General features: G+C 31.4%; 3 protein-coding genes across 4 annotated transcripts in view; 1 reads left to right on the forward strand and 2 right to left on the reverse strand.

Annotated features, from left to right (window-relative positions):
- Nucleotides 1–568: 568 nt before the first annotated feature.
- Nucleotides 569–9379, reverse strand: LOC108556263 (putative fatty acyl-CoA reductase CG5065). Its single transcript, XM_017912277.1, has 9 exons — nucleotides 9230–9379; nucleotides 3741–3953; nucleotides 3247–3444; nucleotides 2902–3098; nucleotides 2428–2537; nucleotides 2105–2300; nucleotides 1532–1771; nucleotides 1200–1457; nucleotides 569–741 (listed from the first exon to the last, which is right to left on the reverse strand). Exons 2-9 carry the CDS (start codon nucleotides 3936–3938, stop codon nucleotides 582–584), a joined length of 1557 nt encoding a protein of 518 aa, XP_017767766.1. The 5' UTR covers nucleotides 3939–3953; nucleotides 9230–9379; the 3' UTR covers nucleotides 569–581.
- Nucleotides 9380–11057: 1678 nt separating this feature from the next.
- Blos4 (biogenesis of lysosome-related organelles complex 1 subunit 4) lies at nucleotides 11058–11874 on the forward strand. Its single transcript, XM_017912270.1, has 4 exons — nucleotides 11058–11138; nucleotides 11288–11359; nucleotides 11436–11657; nucleotides 11719–11874. Exons 1-4 carry the CDS (start codon nucleotides 11058–11060, stop codon nucleotides 11809–11811), a joined length of 468 nt encoding a protein of 155 aa, XP_017767759.1. The 3' UTR covers nucleotides 11812–11874.
- An 8631-nt stretch (nucleotides 11875–20505) lies between these two features.
- Nucleotides 20506–21949, reverse strand: part of Taf11 (TATA-box binding protein associated factor 11) — a 2256-nt gene continuing 812 nt past the window's right edge. Inside the window, exons 2-6 of one of the 2 annotated variants that reach the window (XM_017896648.1) lie at nucleotides 21457–21654; nucleotides 21088–21347; nucleotides 20888–20975; nucleotides 20717–20813; nucleotides 20506–20639 (exon numbers count right to left, since the gene is read on the reverse strand). In XM_017896648.1, coding sequence (XP_017752137.1) covers nucleotides 20506–20639; nucleotides 20717–20813; nucleotides 20888–20975; nucleotides 21088–21347; nucleotides 21457–21600 — 723 coding nt within the window. In that variant the 5' untranslated portion in view covers nucleotides 21601–21654. Of the gene's footprint in view, nucleotides 20640–20716; nucleotides 20814–20887; nucleotides 20976–21087; nucleotides 21348–21456; nucleotides 21683–21949 lie in introns of those variants that run through there. The other variant, XM_017896647.1, reaches the window with a different exon arrangement.

Here is a 21949-nt window from a genome sequence, read left to right on the forward strand (position 1 = left end):
TCCCTAATTTAAGTTTATTATTGAATAAAATATAAATACACCATAAGATAAAACATTTTATTTATCATATATAAATCAATTCTTAACCTAAACCTTTGATATTCTCAAGATATATAGCGTATTAAAATCGATTTTTTCATGAACGTACGATGCAATTATACAATTCTATTCATTGGTGATGCTTCCTCTACTTACATATACATACTCTAATGGTTACTAAGATATAAAATAAATCTTAACAAATATCCAAGCCTATCGTGTTTACAAATTCAATTTGATCCCATCGAATCATTAATAAAAATGTTTCACTATTACGGCAATATATTATAATTAACATGATTAGGTAAAAAAATCATTTGCATAAACGATTATGAGCATTACAGTATAACCTGTAACTAATAAACTAATAAACTAATAAACTAACTTAACCAAAAAAAATTCTTAATGAAGCTTATTCGATTTTGTTAATCTAAATATAACATGACATAATTTTTAAATACAACAAACTATACTTCAGTAGAGAGGACACTGAAGACTGTTAGTATAAAAGTATAAAATCTTCCTCGCAGGTTAGGTTATTGTTAACGTGTTTTTTTAATAAATCTGCTCAAAATTGGCAGAGATTTCATTTGATCCGTAACATAATCCAGACCATGTCTCGCAATCTCAAAGTTTTTCAAAATCAAGTAGAGCACCCCGAAGTAAAATAGGTAGACAGCGATTAAGTGAACGACGTACATTCTGCAAAAATATAATACGCGAGTTACATAAGGAGAAACGCACATTTTATTATACTTTAATTGCTATTTTACGTTATAGTAATGTTTCAGGAAGTTCGGATATGATAATCTTTTAAAACCAGTTCCAAATATAATCCAAGCAAACGATACGGAGAACAGTTGATACGACAAACAAAGTTGCAACCACGTAGTTAATTAGAGTTTCGTTCGCCAACATAATCAGTAGAACGTGATAAATAAGTCACACGTGGAGACAAAACTTCGCGTAAGTATTTCCTTAACTATGTCGAATGCAACACTCGTGCAAATAGAGAAAGAATTCTCTGTATACAACTTTTATATAATTCAATAAAATTATATTATTACAGTCTCCAAATTGAAAATATTTTTTAGCTTCTACGATAAATTACCTCCAAACTTTCTCAAGCTGAAATATATATTATGCTATTAAATACGTACATCGCTTGGTGTCTTCGAGCTTTCGGCAAAGTGGACAAATTTTCTTTCATGCAATATTGTCGGGCGCCCAAAACGCACGTTTTCATGTATTCGGTTTCGTCGATACAGAGAAAATCAATTGGGAAAATCTCCTTATCTTTCGGATTCATTTCGCCCCACATTATCAACAAATTCGTGTTATGGAACACCCATTCCCTCGTAGTGAAGTACTGCAAGACCTCGAGCCCTACCGAAATGCGATTTTGGATACGAACCATACTGAAAGAAGATGCCTGGTATAAAAATCAGGACCACGCAGCTAACGAGACAGAAAAGGAAAAAGGGAAGCTCACAATCTCTTCTGCCGGAATATCAACATGAGAAAATCGATAAAGTAAGCTGGTATGATATGGAAAAAGAAGACGATCATGTTGTGCACGAATTTGCTGCTATGTATGTCACCAGAGGGATACCAAATCTGTCCTTCAAAAGGATACTGGTAAGCGATCTTCTTGCCTTTTCCCAATACTTCGCCCCAAGTAATGGGTAACACGCCACTCTGCGTAATATTGTACACTGGCACAGCTGCATTCCTGTCAAAGAAAAAATATGAAATTAATTATGAAAACAATTTAAGTAAAAAATTAAGGAGAAATTGATTTCTCGCTCATTTTGTCAAAGTTACTCTTCCAATCTTTCTAGATTTCTAATACTTCGGACAGAACATGTATGACTTGGACTAGCTTCGTCGAAGGTCACGAATATACTTAGGATCTTTGATAAATCACTTTCATCGATGTCTATAATAGTACATGACCCAAGAGACCCTAGATTCAAAAATTTCAACTAATCTCACAATCAGGGAAAGATGGTTGAATGAAACGAAATGGCTAGCAGCGAAAATGTTAAGAATGGTAATTCCTTACTTTTTCATTATAACTGTCCTATACGCAATTGCTATCAAAGCGTTGATAGCTAGGTCGACGGGTATTACTTCGGCATGATAGTTTCCAATACAGTGCATCGACCTTATAACGCCTTTCCCCGCACCTACCATAAGGCCCACGGGTCCATTTAGATTGTCCACCCATCCAGGTAGTGGTTCTGCAAAGGCTGGAGTCACTGTACACACGATAATGCGACGTTTGTTTAAACACGTACTCGATGGACTCGGTATATTACGAATATATTACGAATTAAGAGATTTTTATACGTTAACAATGAAATTTTCCTTGAAATTTATTTTTACCGATCGATGGTCTAGCGATGCTGCAAGGTAAATTTGGGTATTCATCTGCTACCAGTTTCTCGGCCAATCTCTTCGAGTACGTGTAAGTATTCGGATGGAGACCCAATAACCTGTGTTCGATGAAATCGATACGAATTAATATTTAAGTAAACGCGCAGGTTAATAAATTAATAACGCAGCGCGATAGTTCAAATCTCGAATTAATATTTCGGCAAGGATTATTCGATTATTCGTTATTTAATACTTTATTCGACTTCGCAGAATTTTCCAACGTCGTGAATTATTTCCGAATCTGCAATTTCTTAACGTTAAGTAAAAAAAAAGAGAAAAAAAGATGGCGATTATAGAGTAACAAATTTGAAGAAATGGATTAGAATAGTAGAAAGTTGTTGAGAGCCAAACTTCAGTGATATTGTTAAAATTTCTCTTATTTCAGTAACACTGGTTGCAACAATGTTCCAAAGCATGAATTACTTGGGTGTAACGAGGTCGATGGCACCTTCGTCTAGCCACTGAACCAGTCTTATAACGTCATGAGGATCAACGGGTGCATCGTACACTTTTTCATCGAGTTCCTCTTTGTCCGGGTAACAGAAAGCCGTGCTCAAGTACACAAATGCCTGCAGTTTCTTCATATTCTTAGCCAATTCTAACACCCTTTTCGTCCCAATCTTAAACAATCGTGTTAACAGGTGTGAAGTGACAGAGGAGAAGATTAAAGAGAGTCGCGAGGTGATGGGAAAGGTCGATCAAACTGATTAAATTAAAGGAAATAATAAGGTAAAGAAAGTTTCGATCGAGTAGTTTAATTAAATTTACCGTGTTCATTTCGATAGCGTCCTTCAACTTGGATTCCAATCTAAGCGTGGCAGCTAAATGAAATACTACGTCGATTTCATTCATCAACGTTTCCAGTTGCTGCGAAGTCAGGCCTAAATTCTCCACGCTCACGTCTCCATTTAAAGCAACGACTTTTTTCAACACCTGTGGTTTTTGTTTCCGTACTCTTTGAAACATCTGTTCAGAATTATTTCCACTCTCGTTTAATCGCGAAGCAACGCATTACCTCATTGCCATCGTACAATCGATAATCAAGTAATTAGACGAAACGTATACGTACAGGTAATTCTGCAGTTTAAAGACCTTTCTCATTTCCGGCTGTTTAATTGTATCATTAAAATCGACGAGTATACAAATTCTAGACAATTACTCCAGTATTTTTAGATTAGAAAAAATAGTTAAATTACAGAATTACCCAATATGAATCGCGCAAAATCGGGTAGACACGGTTTCAATGGACCCGGATTACTTACGGGCAATTTGAACATTTCGTCGATACGTATTTCCGGAGTACGACCTCTTTTCGGACGTACTAGAACATAAATTTTGTTTAAATCGCTGCAGCTGTAAAGTAACTTTTCAATGAGCACTTTTCCCATCAAACCGGTTCCCCCGGTTACAAAAATGTTCTTTCCTTTGTAAAAGGACGGTATCTCGGTTAATTCGCTCATCTTTCTCCCTTACACCTGAAACAGGCAATTACGAAATACCGTATACAGATCCTGTTATGATTCTATATCATTCGCTTCCGTATTCTCTGTTCGACCTACACAGTATCTACGATAAAACATTTCACATCAGACAGGCGAATCTACTATCGATCGCAGAAGCATTTAAACGCCTCTGTTTCAATGCAGTCGATATAAAATTTATAAAACACGGAATGCTAACGCACTTTTAATCGGGCCACACGTGTATTCGAAAGCGTGACTTATTTCTGCATTAAATTATGTTAATAAGGAATTTGCTCATCTTCGGCATTAATTACAACGTTGATGCTGATATTTCCACGCACGAAATTTCACAAATTTCGTATTTGACCTGATATTTCCACATACTTTCACTCACATTTTTCTCGATGCTTGCATCTTGCTTTAGCCGATGCTAAAGGTACTCTTGTCGAGGTTCGAGTCCACCTTGTTGTTAAAAGTTGGTCGACTAAAAAATTTGAGGATTTTCTAATTTTTCGCCAATGACAAAGGCGAAGTTTATTTTTTCGTTTCTCCACGATTGAACTTTTTTCTCTCGCGATTTCTTAGCTATAGCACGAAACTATGCTTGTCCCTCTCTAAATATTCAGGCCAAGTTTACAGACCTATTAGAGTTAGGAATTGTGACCCAGCCGCTGTATCGTTTCCTCCATCTCGTTATACCAGAACTTTTCTTTCCTTTCACTGACCTTAACTTTTCTCCTTCTATATCACGTTTCCAAAGCACAACGTGTAAAGGAAAATTTCTCAAACCGTTCTCAACGTTGTCCAGTTTAATCGTCTTCCGTCCAACCGTCATGAATACACGAAATTCGATTTGCAAGCAACGAAGAAACACGAACGATATGCTCGAATCGCTAATTTCTATACTTGGTTTACTTTTGGATTTAACAAGCAAAAAATGGAGGAACCGCTAAGGATAACGGTATCAAAGTTGAAAGCAGACGCTATTCTTTCTGCACCTCGTTCGCAAATATCGACTATTCGTAATGTTTAATAAATTCACAGATTTACCTAACATTCCGTGTATTCCGAACGAAAGACAAAGCTCGTTAAAGCGTTTAATAACTGATAGTTCTGCCGAGATCTATCGAAGAACAAACATGCATAGCAAATATAGCGTGCAAACGTGATTTCGCAACTCAAGAAATGAAACTGAAATTTTATTATTCGAATCTTCCTTTTCACTCTTAACAGGCGTGTGCGATTTCTCGCTCACTTTCCTCTGCTTCGTCCTTTTTGAACCATGTTAATCTTTTCGTGACTCCTTTCGCAATCGCGTGTTCACTAACCCCGACCAAGCTCATCCACTATCTGTTATTTGGACAAAGTCCAAGGAGAAATCAAAGTTATGCCTACCATTCCGGCAAGATATTACCGTAATCCAGTACTTTTCATACAACGTAACTCTCGTGGAACTGATTTTATCCAGATAGCCACAGACTCTGGTGCATCTGTGCGTTAAAACCGGCATGCATAATTGAATATAACCTAAAGATCTTCTTCGATATTTTAATTGCTCTCGGGAAGGGACCTCCAGTCGCCATTTAATAAAATTCCGAAGACTCGTATTAATTAGTATATCGAATTTAAAACAGCGATGCGTGAAATATCGATATGATTCTACGAGTTAAGTCGTATACCATCTCTTAGCCACTATTTTTAACAGCTACTTTTCTGCAACGAAAAAATCATCGAATGCAGAAGGTTAATCCATTCATCTCTCACGTCGCGATGCTTTAAAGTCTCCAAACTTTGTCATTCTGTTACCCGAAAGTGTGAATACACCTTCGCAGTGAGAAGGTTCTTAAAAAGAATTAAAAATTCCATGCAAACTTATTTACATAATTATTTATTCTCGTTCGTCGGTGGATATAGAATCGTATAACAAATTCCAGGTTACTGGAGTGGAGATGGTTAAAAATGTACGTGTAATTTCAATTTGTTGCACAATTCCGACTTTCCGAGTAACCACGAAGAAATCCGAGGCGGATGAGATAAACCTACTTGATCCCGCTTTGTAATAAAACGACCAGTTAACGAGTCTCGTAGCAAGACACAATACATGTAAGTAGATGTCGTGACACCTGTACCTCTCGGTATTTTCCCATTTTTCGCACGTGAAGATCGTTCTTGCAGTTTGAAATCATACCACGGGCGTGATCGAACGAAATAAAGGACGAGAAACGCGTGTCATCGATGATGAATTTAAATTCCGATAGAACGCTCGCGAGATGTTAATTGCGAAAGTGATTACCATGTCTCGCAATTACGTCGAAGTAACTCGATTATACGCGTACTTGACAGTGAAAGTATCCACAAAACGTCGCGACTACGTCTTTCTCTAGTTGAATATTTAACGTAGACTGGCGTTAGAATATCTCACGGTGACATAATAAGGGACAAGTGATCTCTTGTATTACGCATGAACTTTCCTTGAGAAAGCAACGTTGGGAATCAGACCACAGCCCTTTATCCTGCAATGTACATGCATACATGTTTCATCCGTTCGAATTCCTCGTTTCGCCATGGAATTGAGACAATGACGAGAGCAGCTGCGACAGCTTCCTCAATTTTTACCAAAATCTTTTAATCGCCATAGCGATTAGAAAGTGACATTAAATATCTAAACGTGACTAAATTATTAACCCAGTGTAAATAAATTTTTTTATTTTTTATTAAAAATTCTTCCCGATTTTGCTTTTGATATACGTACTATAATTCTTCCCCATTTTTTTGTCTAAGTTCTTCCTCAATTTTTTCATCTGCAAGTCTTTTCAATGATCGTGCTATATTCTTCACCATGATGAAACACGATTTTAATTCTATGTCAATCCTGATTTACCTACTTTAAGCGTTTTTATAAATAATTATTCATTATACTACCTTTTTATCGCGTTTAAAATAATAAGGCCGTAATAGAAGAATTAATTATTAGCTAGTTATTCGTAATAGAATATAACAATTAGTAATAACATTGGTATATTGAAATCACTGATCAATTTATATATATTATATCTTATGAACCTTCCATCAAATGGACAAATTATGACGTATGTAAAGACATTATACATTCAATACTTTGACCAACAGAGTAGAAGAACACAAGGAATAAATTATATTTTTTCCCGTTACCTAATAACATACGACAGTAGCGTTTTTCCATAAGAAAAGAAGAGTAAACTCTGAATGTGCAATTTTCAAATATAATAGACAGAGAATAAAAAAACATCGTAAGAATTGAGGCCATTTCTGAAGAATTTGTGGATCCTTCTTTGCCGAGACCTTAACATTCTATCAACGAAAATAAATGCAGAGCTGTTTGTTTACTCGTGCAAAAATTATACAATCGCCATTTCCTGAATCGTCCTCGATTAAGTATACTTATACCCTCGTCGAGAAGACAATTACCCGCTTATTCGTTTGTTTGCCGAAATTTGGATCTCGATTAATTGACCAATATCATTTAAGCGAAATTGGTTTCATGAGAAAGTGAATGGTCTGCTGACTCGATAACGCCAAATGTGGCAACACTAAACATGCCTCGCTTTCTTTGGACCTTTCACGCCGATAATATTCTACTCGAATTGCAAAACCAGTGCAGTGTTCAGATAGCATGAATTTTCGCAAAAACTTTTCAAACGTTGCTCCCTTTATGCAGATACAATGTACACTTTCATCGAGTACGGTCATAGATCGGCTTTAGCCGGAATCAATCCGATTTATCGTAATTCGCGATGCCAAGGATCATGCAAGAGTAAGTTGCTCTTTGTGCAAACTTTGTGCAACTGTGTCCTGCTATAAATCTCGACTGAATACACAGCGATTAGACAAATTTTTGAAATTTAATATTCGCAGCAAAGTGTCTCTTTTTTCAGGAAAATGTCAAAACGAGATAAGAGAATTTTATCCCAGATACTTCATCGTCTAAGAACACGCGTCGTTCCAGATCAAGCGAAGATCCATCAACACGCAAAGGGGAACAGATTTTTTTCTTTAAATTAGTTTAATCATCGCTCTCAAGAACGTGTACGATAAAAAGATTGACATATTGAGATGAAATATGCGAATCAAAGTTCTTTCCAATTCCTTTCCTGGGGAAATGTCAACGTTGCTCGAGGATGAATTTATGTCCATTTAGTGGAATATTGTTTGAAAATGCACGAAACGCGTAAGCAAAGATTTGTTTAAGTAAAGACATCGCGATTCTAAATAAACGCTGTTAGTAGTTTGGAAAGTATCTAATGGTCGTGCCTGTATACCTAACTAGTTGTTAGCCTTATGTAAACTTTTCCTAGAACATTACAGGAGGAAACGTTATGTCGATGTAACATAATTAATAAAGTGTACCAATAACAATAACGAAAATTGCTCGCGAATTTTTAGACGATGTTCACGAATACAACAATTCCATGCAAACTGATAATTACGACAAACAGGAAATGTTTACCCGGTAACGTCTGATCTGATAAAATATCGTTCTGTTTTTCCGTAGCAGAACAAGGAAACCCTTGATCCAAAGTCAATTTTTCTTACTACATTCTTTCTTAATTTGTTTCGTAACGTGTTTTGATTTCTCTCGATTAAATTACACGATTCCTGCCACTCGTCCTGTTCCTTTCTTTTACCTTGCAGACGTTTAATTACTTATATTTTTCCTGCCAGGCGAAATACACGAAACGTCAAGGAAAACGAACGAGACATTTTTCTCGATACCCTCATTTAAAATTAATCATCGGTGTCGAATCCTCTGTTAGCACGAAATTTATATGCAAATGAGACAGGAATATTTTCGAACTTTTTGCAATTTTTTTGCAATTCCTCTCGTGCAACAAGAACTGATCGAACGATGATTATGACGTTAAAACTTCATGCATGTCAATAAGGAATTAAAAAGGGACAGCGGGAGCGTAAAAACAAGCTGTCGATAATTGATACTTTTATCCAACTTGTTATCCGATCTTCTCTAAATTCAATGTCGATATTACGAAACACCTAATTTATTTCCTCATGCCAGTTTCATTCTACGTTTTAATCTACGATTAATTAGAAACGATACGATTAAATGAAAATGAATATATATCCACAAACTCGAGATAAATGACTATATAATTTTAATTCGATAATGTTTCGTCTACGTGATCTCTGTTGTACCATAGGACGCAACTATCCCAACTATCGGAGAAAATGGTTCACCGGTAAAAATAGTGAAAGAGGAGGAAGAATAGAAGGTGAAAGAAAAATAGACTTACCTAACGATATTAGTCCAATAAAAGCGAAACAAAATCCTTTCAAGAGATTTCAGTAAGCTGGACCGGTAAGAAAGTTACAAATGCAATGTGAAATCGCTCGAACTAAACGAGAACAGGAGGAACAGTCGTGAACCACGGTGTTCGAATCCACTGAGCTTCAACGTGGGACGAGCTGAGAGTCGTAGCACGAGTAACGTTGTCTCCCCACCTGTGTCTCTTTCACGAGTTACACTTTTTCTTTCCGTTCGAACAGTTTTTCCTCGGGAATCTTCATCACTCGATGCATCGAATAAAAAACCACTAGCTATTTACCTTATTTTCCGTAAGTTTTATATTCGTCGAAAATTTTCCCACCGAATGACGTCTGTACAAATTTATCAGTTAATATTTAACTCTTTGCCGAAATAGTTTCTGCGATCTCTGATTCGTAATAAATTCAACGCAATTTCGTCTATCTTTCAATTCAAATTTCTAATTTTATCAAATAAATAATATTCGACGCAAGTTTTTATTGCAATTTCTAAAAACAACCAACGTTTAAATTAAAATAATTGTAATTTGTGCCACATTTGAAAATTGAAAGGTTCGAGTTAGAAATATTATTCGAAATTAGACTGGCAATATATTTGTTTAACTATCCTTAGGTTCATAACCTATAAAGTGGTACTTTCACTTAGAAGTAATATTATTCTTTGATACTATTATGTATTAAGTATCATCGATTTGAATCTATCAACGTTTAAGATATTCAGGTTATCACCTAGACGATCTATAATTATTGCCTAGGAAGTAAAAAGGTTAACGACTGAAGAAGAAGTGAGTTCCAATATTATACTTTTTGTAACATTGCATAAACGTATCTTTGTGTCACAGATTTGAACAAGTTAAATATATTGCTTAAAGAAAAAGAAAAGAAAATAAATACAGGTCTTCTTCTACTTCTATTCTTCTATTCTAAAAAGTTCAAATCTCGAAATTTATGAATATTTTTTAATGAATTGTAATACATGAAAAAATGTTAATGATGATATCACATTAATTGACGCGATAAATTTTTATTTAATATATAATAATTCGTACAAAATTGATGATACGATACATTGGTAGAATTTAAATACGAAATTACTATCTGAATAAAGATCCATTTTGTTTAAGTACAATAACTTGTACTTAGACCTTTCACCGAAGAAAACTTATTTGTATTGTATTGCAGCAAGTACTTAGGCATGTCAAAAATTTCCGTTACGCAAAGATCTTATGTAAACTCGATGCACATTATAGTTCACCGACTTTTGTATAGCCCTTTTACAAAATCGTTTTCCTCAACCCTCCTCTCCACTTTTCTTCATTGTTCATTAAACATTTGCTACATCATTCGTTACGTATCCTAAGCTAACCAGCAATTTTAATAAATTGGAACATTTTTCATAAATTAAATTTCAAATATATCAGCGATACTACGAATCACTGTATTGTTATTTTAATGATATATTACACAAATAACTTTTTTTTATTATTGTATGCAATAAAAGCCGATATCAATTGGAAAACAATTCTTTGTTTATGGCTAATAAAAAGAAAATATGCTAATAAAAATAATCTTTGACGTTGGTTTAATGTAAATATGTTTCATGTAACATCTGTCCTTTTGCAATCGTAATTTACTTTTCAAACGTAAAAAATTATCTTGATGGAACACGGAAACATTTTAAACTTGGCACATTTATCAGTGTAAGAAAATGGTGTCTTGAAAGTGATGTTTTAGTGACAAACAATGTAAATAATACGTTATTGTTTTAATAAATCGTTATAAACAAGAAAAATAAAAATGTCTTCTCACACTATGCCAATTGTTGAAGAATTAGCTAAGGACTATGCAAATTATTTAAAAATAGATTTATCCAGTCAAGTACGTACAATGTTGCACATAACCTCAATTACTATTCGTTCAGACCTTAAGTTTTGTTAAAGAGTATTTTTTTTATATCTTATTGTTGCAAAAATCTCAATATAATAAAATATACAATACATAAAATATAATGCTACATTATATTTCAGATGAAAAATTTTCATGAAACGATCGAAGATGTAATGATGCGTTTAGAAGAATTTCAATCAATTATTGAAATGGTTAGAGACCATAATTTAAACTATTAATACATTTTCAAAAAACACAATACACGTACATTGTATTTTATGTTAAAAGGTCCAGTCTGAAAATAGTCAATGTATTGATCACCACATTCCAAGGTTACAAAGCATGCAACAAGAAGTTGTAAATCTTAGCAGACGAATAGATGCTTTAGAACATGTTATAGCAATGGTTAATGTAAATCTAGCAACACTAGAAGCAGCTGTTGATAATGCTGAAGCTGAGCTAGGAGTATCTGACAGATTATTTGGAATGTTAAATCGTTTACCTTTCTTTGTAAGTTATATCTGTTTTCCTAGTGTTGATAACAAAATTAACAGAATTGCAAATATTTCAGAAAAAGACCCAAGAACCTGTGGTACCAAATAAATTACCAACGTATGAACCTCCAACAATTTATAAAACTAATGATTATTTTAAAAATGAATGAACAGAATATTTTATTTTAAGGAAGAATAATAGATATATCAATTATTTTCATACATCAATGTATGCCATCTATTAAAGAAACGTGTTTAATATCTATGAGGTGTGTAACATTACATGACTTTAGATAATTTTAATATATAAAATAAAGGTATTTTAGTACACTTGGTTGTAATTAATTTCAGGTGTGACATAAGATGTTATAAACAAATATATTCAGTAATAAGTAAAATAAAATTATAGATTGAATTTAGCGGCCAAATACAAAATATACAATATTTAAATATCATCTTTCAAATTGAACATATACTTCACTAATCTTGGTTTCAAAATACTGAAAACTACATTGTTCATAACCCAATCATCGACATGCTGCAAGAGTACAAGTCTTTAATTGTGCTTTCTTTTCACCTAATAAACAACTTCCACCTATACAATGCCTCCATCTTGTTAATTTGCCTATACCACAAGTAACGCTACATCTCGACCAGTTTCCCCATTGATCCCATATTTTTGGTCCTTGATGACTCACTCTACCTATCATTAAAATATTTGATTTTCAAATAAAAACATTTAATCAAAAATGTTATACTTAATAGTGACAGATAATATTTATCCATAGAAAATAATTATTCTATTAGAACTATGTTAATAAAATTGTAATTATTATAACTACTTTTATACAATTATTACATTTGTTGCTATATTTAATTAAATTTATTAAATAATTGTAAAACATTAAATTAAATTGTTAAAGATACAATTTAATTTAACATAAAAATAATAAACCACTTTTTTATTATACTTTTCTTTTCATTTTCTCCACTTTTATCTTCATCATTATTAGCAACTTTTAATGATTGTATCGCGTTGTTTAAATTTTCTTGTTGAATATTTGCAAATTTAAGTACAGAAGACAATTGTTTATAAGGAGATAATAAGGTGTTACTTAAATAACTTTCGGATTGAAAAATTAATAAACATTCCGTAAGAACAATTATAATTATTAATAATTTAACAAATGACTTCATCTAATCATAAAGCACAGTTTACATTACTAATCGATTAATTTTTACGTAATTTCTTGTACTGATTAAAATTATTTACCAATAAACGAACTTATCTAATAATTTTTTTACAATTATAAGAGCGATTAATATGAATACAGATTAAACAAAATTATTAATCGTATCGTACGATTTGAATACAGACACATCACCGTTTAACAAAAATAAAATATAGGCTAATGCGGAATACGATATTTAGAAAGTTTAAAGAATTTATAGGTAGAAAAATATAATTGATATAAAGAATTTAAAAAATACGAAAAATGCAAGAAATATGAATTCTGTAAAGGACACAAGAGGTAAATACGTTTATATGTGTACGTAAAATGAGTTCTTTGCAAAAATCTAATTATTTTACATTTTCGGAGCTTAACAATAAATTTTTATATTTAACGTAGCTTAATTTATCTTAACTTATATATTACAAGAAATACTGCTCACTCGTTATTTGCAAAGTTAAAAAGGAACTTTAAAAATTTACAATACATATCACATATCTAAAACTTGGAGCGTAATTCTGCTTGGTATCCTCTCCTAAAAATTATTCTCTCAAAACAATACTAATTACCAGGTTTCACCACGTGAAGGATACTACGTATCGAGACCTAGACAATACGTTCTACTATAGCGCAATCCGTGCCAAACATAACCTAATCTAATACGAAGCGAATGAAATTAAAACGAATCTACTGACACTTTATTAAACTCTGTCTACAATATCGTGTAAGACGTAGTAAGGAGATCGGGCTAAACACGAATATCACAGGTGAAGAGCTGCGATTTGTAGATAGAGTCCAACGTAAACATTGTTCGCTTCGTATATTTTCGTGATTAATTTTCGCAAATGTTTTCCTGTCTCACAAGAAGAGTGCAAGTCCTTCGGGTCACCGCTTTAGTTGAAACTTTACAGGTTTGTAGATATCGTCATGCAGTTTCAGAAAATATATCATTATAGCCGCAATTACTCAATAGTTTTTGAGATATTTACAATTAAAATTTTATTACTCTCCTAATTATAGATTTATTTCCAACTTCATTTAAGTAAAGATGTAGCCTAACGGTGACGGTCGAGAATTACTATACCGGAGGACCTGGGTTCGATTCCCCCGACGATGGTTTTTCAAATATATGTTTTATTTTATATTTATTTTTTAATTATGAAAACATTGTAAATACACAATTATAAATAAAATTTCTTAATAAAAAAATTTATTTGTTACGCTTTCTTATGCTAGTATATATTTATTTATTATAAAATAATAAGAATATTATGCAAGAAAAATACTTTTCTATAGCAGTCTTATTTACTACAGGAAATACAAAACCTATCGTTCATGTAAGTATTAATTATTAAATTAATTATTAAATTAAACATCCTATTTGCCTATAATTCCAACTTTGCTGTGCAGCTATAAATTTTCATGAATTAATTATAAAAACTTGGCAATTTATTAATTTTCTATTGTCGAATTGATTTCTAGTATCCAGTTCGAATAAAAATTTTACCGCCTGCGATCAGCGCCATCTATGATTTGGGCACAAAAATCAAGAAAGTAACAGGAATATAGAATAGGCAAGGAGGTCGTCGAAGAAAAGCTGGAACTTCAGGCTACATTCTTATGTAATATTCGTAAAGAATTTAACTCTAAATTGTTAGTTATTAATTTTTGTTTTATGGCGTCTATGATTTCGTAACGACGACCATCATGACCTTTCGAGAAAATATTTAATACTCACCGAAACTAGAATCAAAATGTGAACAAAAGTGATATGAGAAAATTCGCAAGAACATTGTTTTTATAATGAGTGCATAAAGTTTCATAAATTAATTGCATAAAGGATAGTAATTAATGAAAAACCAATGGCGTCTTCGATAATCTTCAACAATAATTCAAACATTTCGTAGAATAATTAATAATAATTAATTAATTAGGGGCAAATCTATATCGAAAAATATATTGGAAAGTTTTTAAAGGATCTGCCTTTATGATGGAATTATAAAAGTTCATAAATTATTCACAGATATTGAGTAATTAATGAATTTTCACTGCCGGAGCCATTCTATCCTTTTCTATTCCCTCTCTGTCCTTGTCTGTCACGTGGCGAGCTCTTCGACGACCTCCATGCCTATTCTATATTCCTATTACTTTCTGAGCTTCGGGTCCAAAATCATAGATGGCACGGGCAGTACAATTTTTCATTTTAATAGACGATAAAAATTTAACATTAATAAATCGTAATTAATAAATCAATTTGGCAGTAGAAAATTAATAAATTTTCAAGTTTTTGTAATTAATTCATGAACATTTGTGGTTGCACAGCAAAGTTGGAATTATAGGCAACATTCTTATAGGATGTTTAATTTAATAATTATTACTTACATGAACGATAGGTTTTGTACTTCCTGTAGTACATAAGATTGCTATAGTAAAGTATTTTTCTTGCATAATATTCTTATTATTTTGTAATAAATAAATATATACTAGCATAAGAAAGCGTAATAAATAAATTTTTTTATTAAGAAATTTTATTTATAATTGTGTATTTACAATGTTTTCATAATTGAAAAATGAATATAAAATAAAAAATATATTGAAAAACAACCATGGACGGGAATCGAACCTCGGTCCTCCAGTATAATAATTCTCGACCGTCACCGTTAGGCTACATTTGCACTTAAATCAATTTGGAAATAAATCTATAATTAGGAAAGTACTAAAATTTTAATCGCAAATATCTTAAAAACTATTCAGTAGTTGCGGCTATAATGATATATTTTCTTAAACTGCATGACGATATTTAAAATCCTGCAAAGTTTCAACTGAATCGGTGACCCGAAGGACTTGTACTCTCCTTTCTGTTGCGTGTTTTATTCTTCACTGCATTTGCAAGGAGTGGCTCGACACATGATCGACGTTTCTGTTGACTATGGTACGTGCCATTGAAATTCCAATGATAAGACAAGTGGTTAAATTTCATGTCTTACAAAAGGATTTCGATTCAGTATATTAAAACTCTACTGTCGCAACGCTAAGATATTTTATTACAACAAATCCTAATATTTTGAAGTTCCCATAAAAATAGGGAATGAAATATCAAAGACACGAGAAAGTGAAATGATGCGACTAACCTACGCGACATACTCTCGTGCACTAAACAATTTCATGCTCCAATATCCTTCCGATCGGACCAATGGCTAGAAATGAGTGTCGGAGGCGAGTCGTGAGAATGACTTACAAAGGATGGAATCGTTGAGTCCACAGGAGTACGTTGCGTAGAGTAGCCGATGAGATAGAGAACGATGAGAAACCCAAGAAACAGAATCCTGTACAAAACAGAAAAAAAAATTATTATTTAATTTTATGAGGATCAGAGCGTGGATAAAATGGACAATGGTCATCGTCTAATGTAAGGGTCTACTAGCCAATGACCACTGACCACTCCCTCCCGTCACCAACCCCTCCCGCACGACAGAACTGTAAATACGGTCACTCCGAACTCAGAACGACAAATGACGTCATTCTCAATTCGCGCGGTTTTTATATAGCCGACGATCAGTCGAAGATTGGCGGAAAGTCACGATCATTGCCGATTTTATTAATAATTACTTTTCTTCTATAATAACCAAGAATTTAATAATTTTTTTCTTATTATTATAAATTTATGCTTTAAGCAATTTGTTATTAATAAATTTGTTAATTTTTACATTTTTTTTTATAAACTATAATTGTATTCGCATTTCTATAGAATAAATTGCCATGATATGTATATGTATATTAATATATTTTTACTTCCTCCGTATGTGAAGTATGTACTAACATAATAAAAAAGATCAGGTTAATTAAATTTCATTGATTAAGAATTTCAACAATATATTTAAAACATTGTATTTGCTACAATTAATTATAATACTGTAAAAGTAAGTTGTAAGAGTAAAAAATTTATAAATTGAAGAATTTTATTATACGTGTTGTATTATATTATAATACTAAATAATTTATTATGACATGGCTAAAGATATAAAGTCAGAAATTTTAATTAACAAATATTTCATTTTACATGATGATACATTGTTACTTTAATAAATCGATGAAAATCAATGTCTTTAGATCTGTTTTATCATTAATAACTCTGATTATTCACCAATCATCATAATACTTACACAAAAGTCTACCAAAATACAAAAGACTGCCAACCTATACAATACAGACAGACCTGAAATCTGTTTAGGGAAATGCTGCACAATAACATTAACTACAACATTTCCCTAAAATCATCAAATGAACTAGGAGCTGCTATAGAATATTTTAACAAAACAATGCAAGAAGCAACTCTATTTTCTACTCCAACAAAAAACAAGAAACAAGTATAGAAACAAGTATTCTAGATTACTTAATTTAAATATTTCCCAAAGCAATGGAAAATTGCAAATATTATTGTGTTACAAAAACCTAACAAAAATCCTTAACAAGTTACATCATATAAACCTATCTCTCTTCCTTTTGCCTTATCTAAAGTTCCAGAACAAATCATACATCAGAAACTTAACCAATGTTACTCCCAAAAAACTGATACTTAACCACCAATCTAGTTTTCTAAAAACGCATGCAACAACTGAACAAGTATACATAATGATTAATAACATTTTCACAGGTATTGAAAATAAAAAATAATGTACAGTGATTTTTCTTAATCACTTACTTAAATCGTATCTAATTGACAGAACCCTTGCATTCAAAATTTAAGACTCAATTTCTGACACTTTTGAGATAAAAACAGGAATTCTCCAGGGAAATGTGCTCGAACCAATATTATATGCTATTTACATCACTGACATATCCACTACTCCCTAAATAAATTTAACAATATTCCCAGATGATACTGCAATCCTTGCTATTAACAAAGTATTCACAAGTGCAAGAATACTTTAAGAAATGAAAAATAAAAATAAATGAAGAAAATTCCAACCACATCACATTCACATTAAAAAAGAAAAATTCTCCATTGGTAACTCTAAATGACATAAATGTACCTCAAATAAATACACTAAAGTACGCAGATTCTCTGAAACACTACAATCTCATATACTACACACTGTTGTTAATGCCTCGTCGTATATCCGTAACGAGAACTTCCGAAGAAATCTAGGAATTAAAACAATAAAAGAAGAAATTGAAAGCTTCTCGAAAGAATACAAGGTCCGACTAGACAAACACCCAAACAATCTAGCAAACAATTTATTTAAAAAGAATATTACAAGAAGACTGCACAAAACATACACAAATGATCTAACGTCGTGACAACAATATAGCTTGCCCACACTCGGCTACGATCCATTGAGAGAGTACCTTCATTATACCGTAACCAAAACCATAAAATAATTTGTCCAATGTTTTCTGAAACAAATTATAAATTAACTGGGGGGATAAAATAAAAAAAATTTCTGCAAACATTTAAATCAAATTTATTCGGTAAATGTATTTCCATCATACGTTTATTATTCGTGTAAAAAATTTATACAAAATTTGAGAATATTTCATTACTATCAATATCAATATAAATTATAATTAAAATAAGCTATAATTACCTATATAATATCAAATATGTAACGTTTATTTTCATTTTAATCAATTTACTGTTTGGTTTTAAGACCGAGCCAATTAAGAATATTTTTAGAATCACATTTTTTTAAGTCACATGCTTTTATTTGTGCTCTCTTTAATCCTTTTATGCAATGTTCTGCTGAGCAGTGACGCCAACGAACTTGACGACCACTTCCGCATGTTACACTGCATGTACTCCAATTACTCCACTCATCCCATAGTTCATTATCTGTAGTATTTAAAAAATAGCTTAGCTTATACATCAGAAAAACGAAATACAATAGTTCGCTAAATAACAAACACATTTAAGTATGTGTAAACTTCTGTAATTGACATAAACATATTTATTTACTTACGATTTTCAGTAGAATCCTCTACATTTGTCAAAAAGTTCTTTTGCTCTTCTTTAAGTGATTGTGCATTGATTTTATATAATGCCTGGCTATTCATTAAATTTTCATCATGTTCTTCATTTAAATAATTGAGTAATTTACGCCCGTGATTTGAAGTTTTACAATAAAATAAACTATGCCATTGCGGTACTAATTGATCGAACTGTATTCAACATATTAAATTCATATTAAATAAAAAATTATATCGTAGCGATTAATACATTTATTTTCAATGACTGACCTTGACATATTTACCGCTTTCGTTAATAAGTACGAAAGAATGTGGAATAATTTTCTCTTTTGTCGTATTTGTTCGATCTTTTTGTATGGAATTTAACTCGGCAAAAGTGAAGCTCTCGTCTTGATTATCGTGTATACTAATGTCACAAACTTAATGTTAATCTTCATGACTAGTGCAATAATGTAAACAATAAATAATATACGACAGTAAATCGTATAATTTTTTTAAAATGTAAAAAAATTATACAACTTAATATAAATTACATGTACCATTTATAAATTACATTAGTTATTAAAACACTTGAATCAAACTTTAAAATATTTTCCTCCGATCTAAGGGCGTATAACTTTCCAAATTTAATTCCATTGTCAGGCTTTTCTAGAATAATGCAAACTAATAACAATGTAGGTAGTAATCGCATATCATATTAATCTTTTCTAATATCTTAGTAATAAAATGCGATTTAATTAAATTGATTAAAATTAACGTAAAAAATAACCTTATGAGGTAAATAACAATTTATTTGACAACTTTATCCACAGAACATATATTATGTCTATGTATTCAGTTATTTACAATAAGATATATATTTGACTATGTTCAATTATTACTAATAGTTTCTGTCTTCTAATTTTTCAAATTAAGCAAAGTATTAAAAACGTAAAAAACGTGTAAAACGAAAAGTGATACATCCACTGTATTATTAGGTTCTCAGAAACTTGAACAATAAACATATCGTAACATGTTAGAGATTTTGTTACTAAATTCGTTGTAATTTAAGAAATAAAACAACGTTTTTAATTTTTTTTTAATAATTTTATCTATCTATCATACCTGAAATAACATTTAATAAATCTATACAAAATTGTACATTATTCTTTCACAAATACTAATCTATTCACTTCATAACGTATTTAGGTATTTTGTTATGCTTATCTACTCACTTTATAGTGCAGTAAATTACATAAATTGCGTCATATTTATAATATTAAGAGGAATTTAAATAAATACATTAATTTACATACATAATTACAAAACACTCTTGATAAAACTAAAGAATATAAATAAAATAAACAAAAGAGAGAGAAAATGAAAATTGTAATAAGTAACTAAAAATATAACATATTCATTTAAATAGAATTAATACCACATACATAACTAGATAATCATTAATTAACATAACTTTCATATTTTTAACTAAAAGTGCATTTTCCTATTCTAGCACTTTCTTTTAGGTCATTTTATACATGTTTACAATGTAATAACTTTCTGTATGTATATTAGTGTATTATGTATTTATCACACTTTTTATACAAAAATATGTATTCGACTTCTTCTAGTTATTAGAAACATTTGTTTTGAATCACAGTTTTAAACGGTGATGTTAAGCAGTATTTATAGTCGGAAAAATGCTTTATGTGCACGACCGTTTGGAATTTGCCCTTGAAGCCTTAATCTTCTAACTGCTTCTCTTAAATGTTTTGGTTGTAATGGTCCTGTTTCCTGGTGAGCTTCCATAACATCAAGAGCTAGTTTAAAAATTATATTTGTATTAAAAGTAAGTTCCTGATTGATCAGAGATTTTAATAAACAATTAAAGTATTACCTTCTTCTACAATTTCTCCAACAAACACTTTAGCAATACCAGACATAGCGATGACCACATTCTGTGATACTGAACAACCTGTTATAGTTTGCATAATCTACAATGCAGAATGCAATCTATGAAACAATTTAAGAAAACATAAATAGAAAAGAGTAAAATAAAAATAATTACCCTTTTTATTGCAGCTTTTGGAAAAGCTGCCCTTCTATACATTTCATATCTATCTAATTGATCTTCCGTAAAATTTGAGACTAGGACTCTGTTAAGAAACAAACATCTTTATTATAATAATACAATATAATACTATAAAATAATAATAATAATATATAAAGTAATATATACTTCTAACAATAAAAACTTTAGATACGTACTGCATTTTTTCTCTTTCTTCTTCTTCTAATTCTTTTTTACTTTTTTCTTTACTTTCTCTCCTTTCTTTGACATTTGTTGGATTTACATGAGGCAGTAATATATCATTTTCAAATATATCCTCTGTAGTTTGTTCTTCTTCTCTATTCTCAATTTCATGTTTCACAATTTCTAATTGATCTTCTACTACTGTACATAATAAATTAGATCCTACTTCCTCTCCATCGGATTGAGACTGTGAACTCATTGCATCAAATTCTTCCTAATATTATGAATGAGGTATACGTATAAACGATAATTGCTTAAAAATACTTCATGTTGTACTCAAATTCAAAATATATTACGATTATGAGCAATATCATATAACATACCTTAACGTGTATATTATCAACATCCATTGATTCTACATCTTTGGCCCCAGAATTTTGCAAGGGACTATCCTTTCCTTCCTTCTCCTCAATATCTATATGTTCGCTTTCATTTCCAGAATCTTCTTTCCCAAATATATTATCCATAGCGTAGTAAAGTACACCAAATTATAAATAATACAGATAATGTATTTGGTGTTTCTAAATTGCATTAAAAATAATACATATTTTTGTACATATTATGTATATATATTTGTAATTAATAAAACCTATGAAATTATATTTTCTTAGGTTAGAGTAAATATCATAATGAACGCATTATAAAAAAATTTATTCCGAACATTTAATTGAAAGATGTACTGTAATACATAGGTTACAGTAAATTCCTTAAATATGAGCAGAGATGAAACGTTCGCATTTAATACTTTAATGTAACCTATAGGAGACAGTGTTACCTTGTAGTACTTAAGTATTTATTGTTTAATTCAAACAACCC

Source organism: Eufriesea mexicana, unplaced genomic scaffold, assembly GCF_001483705.2.
Source record: "Eufriesea mexicana isolate 0111107269 unplaced genomic scaffold, ASM148370v2 scaffold320, whole genome shotgun sequence".
In the NCBI taxonomy this organism is placed as follows: Eukaryota; Metazoa; Arthropoda; class Insecta; order Hymenoptera; family Apidae; genus Eufriesea; species Eufriesea mexicana.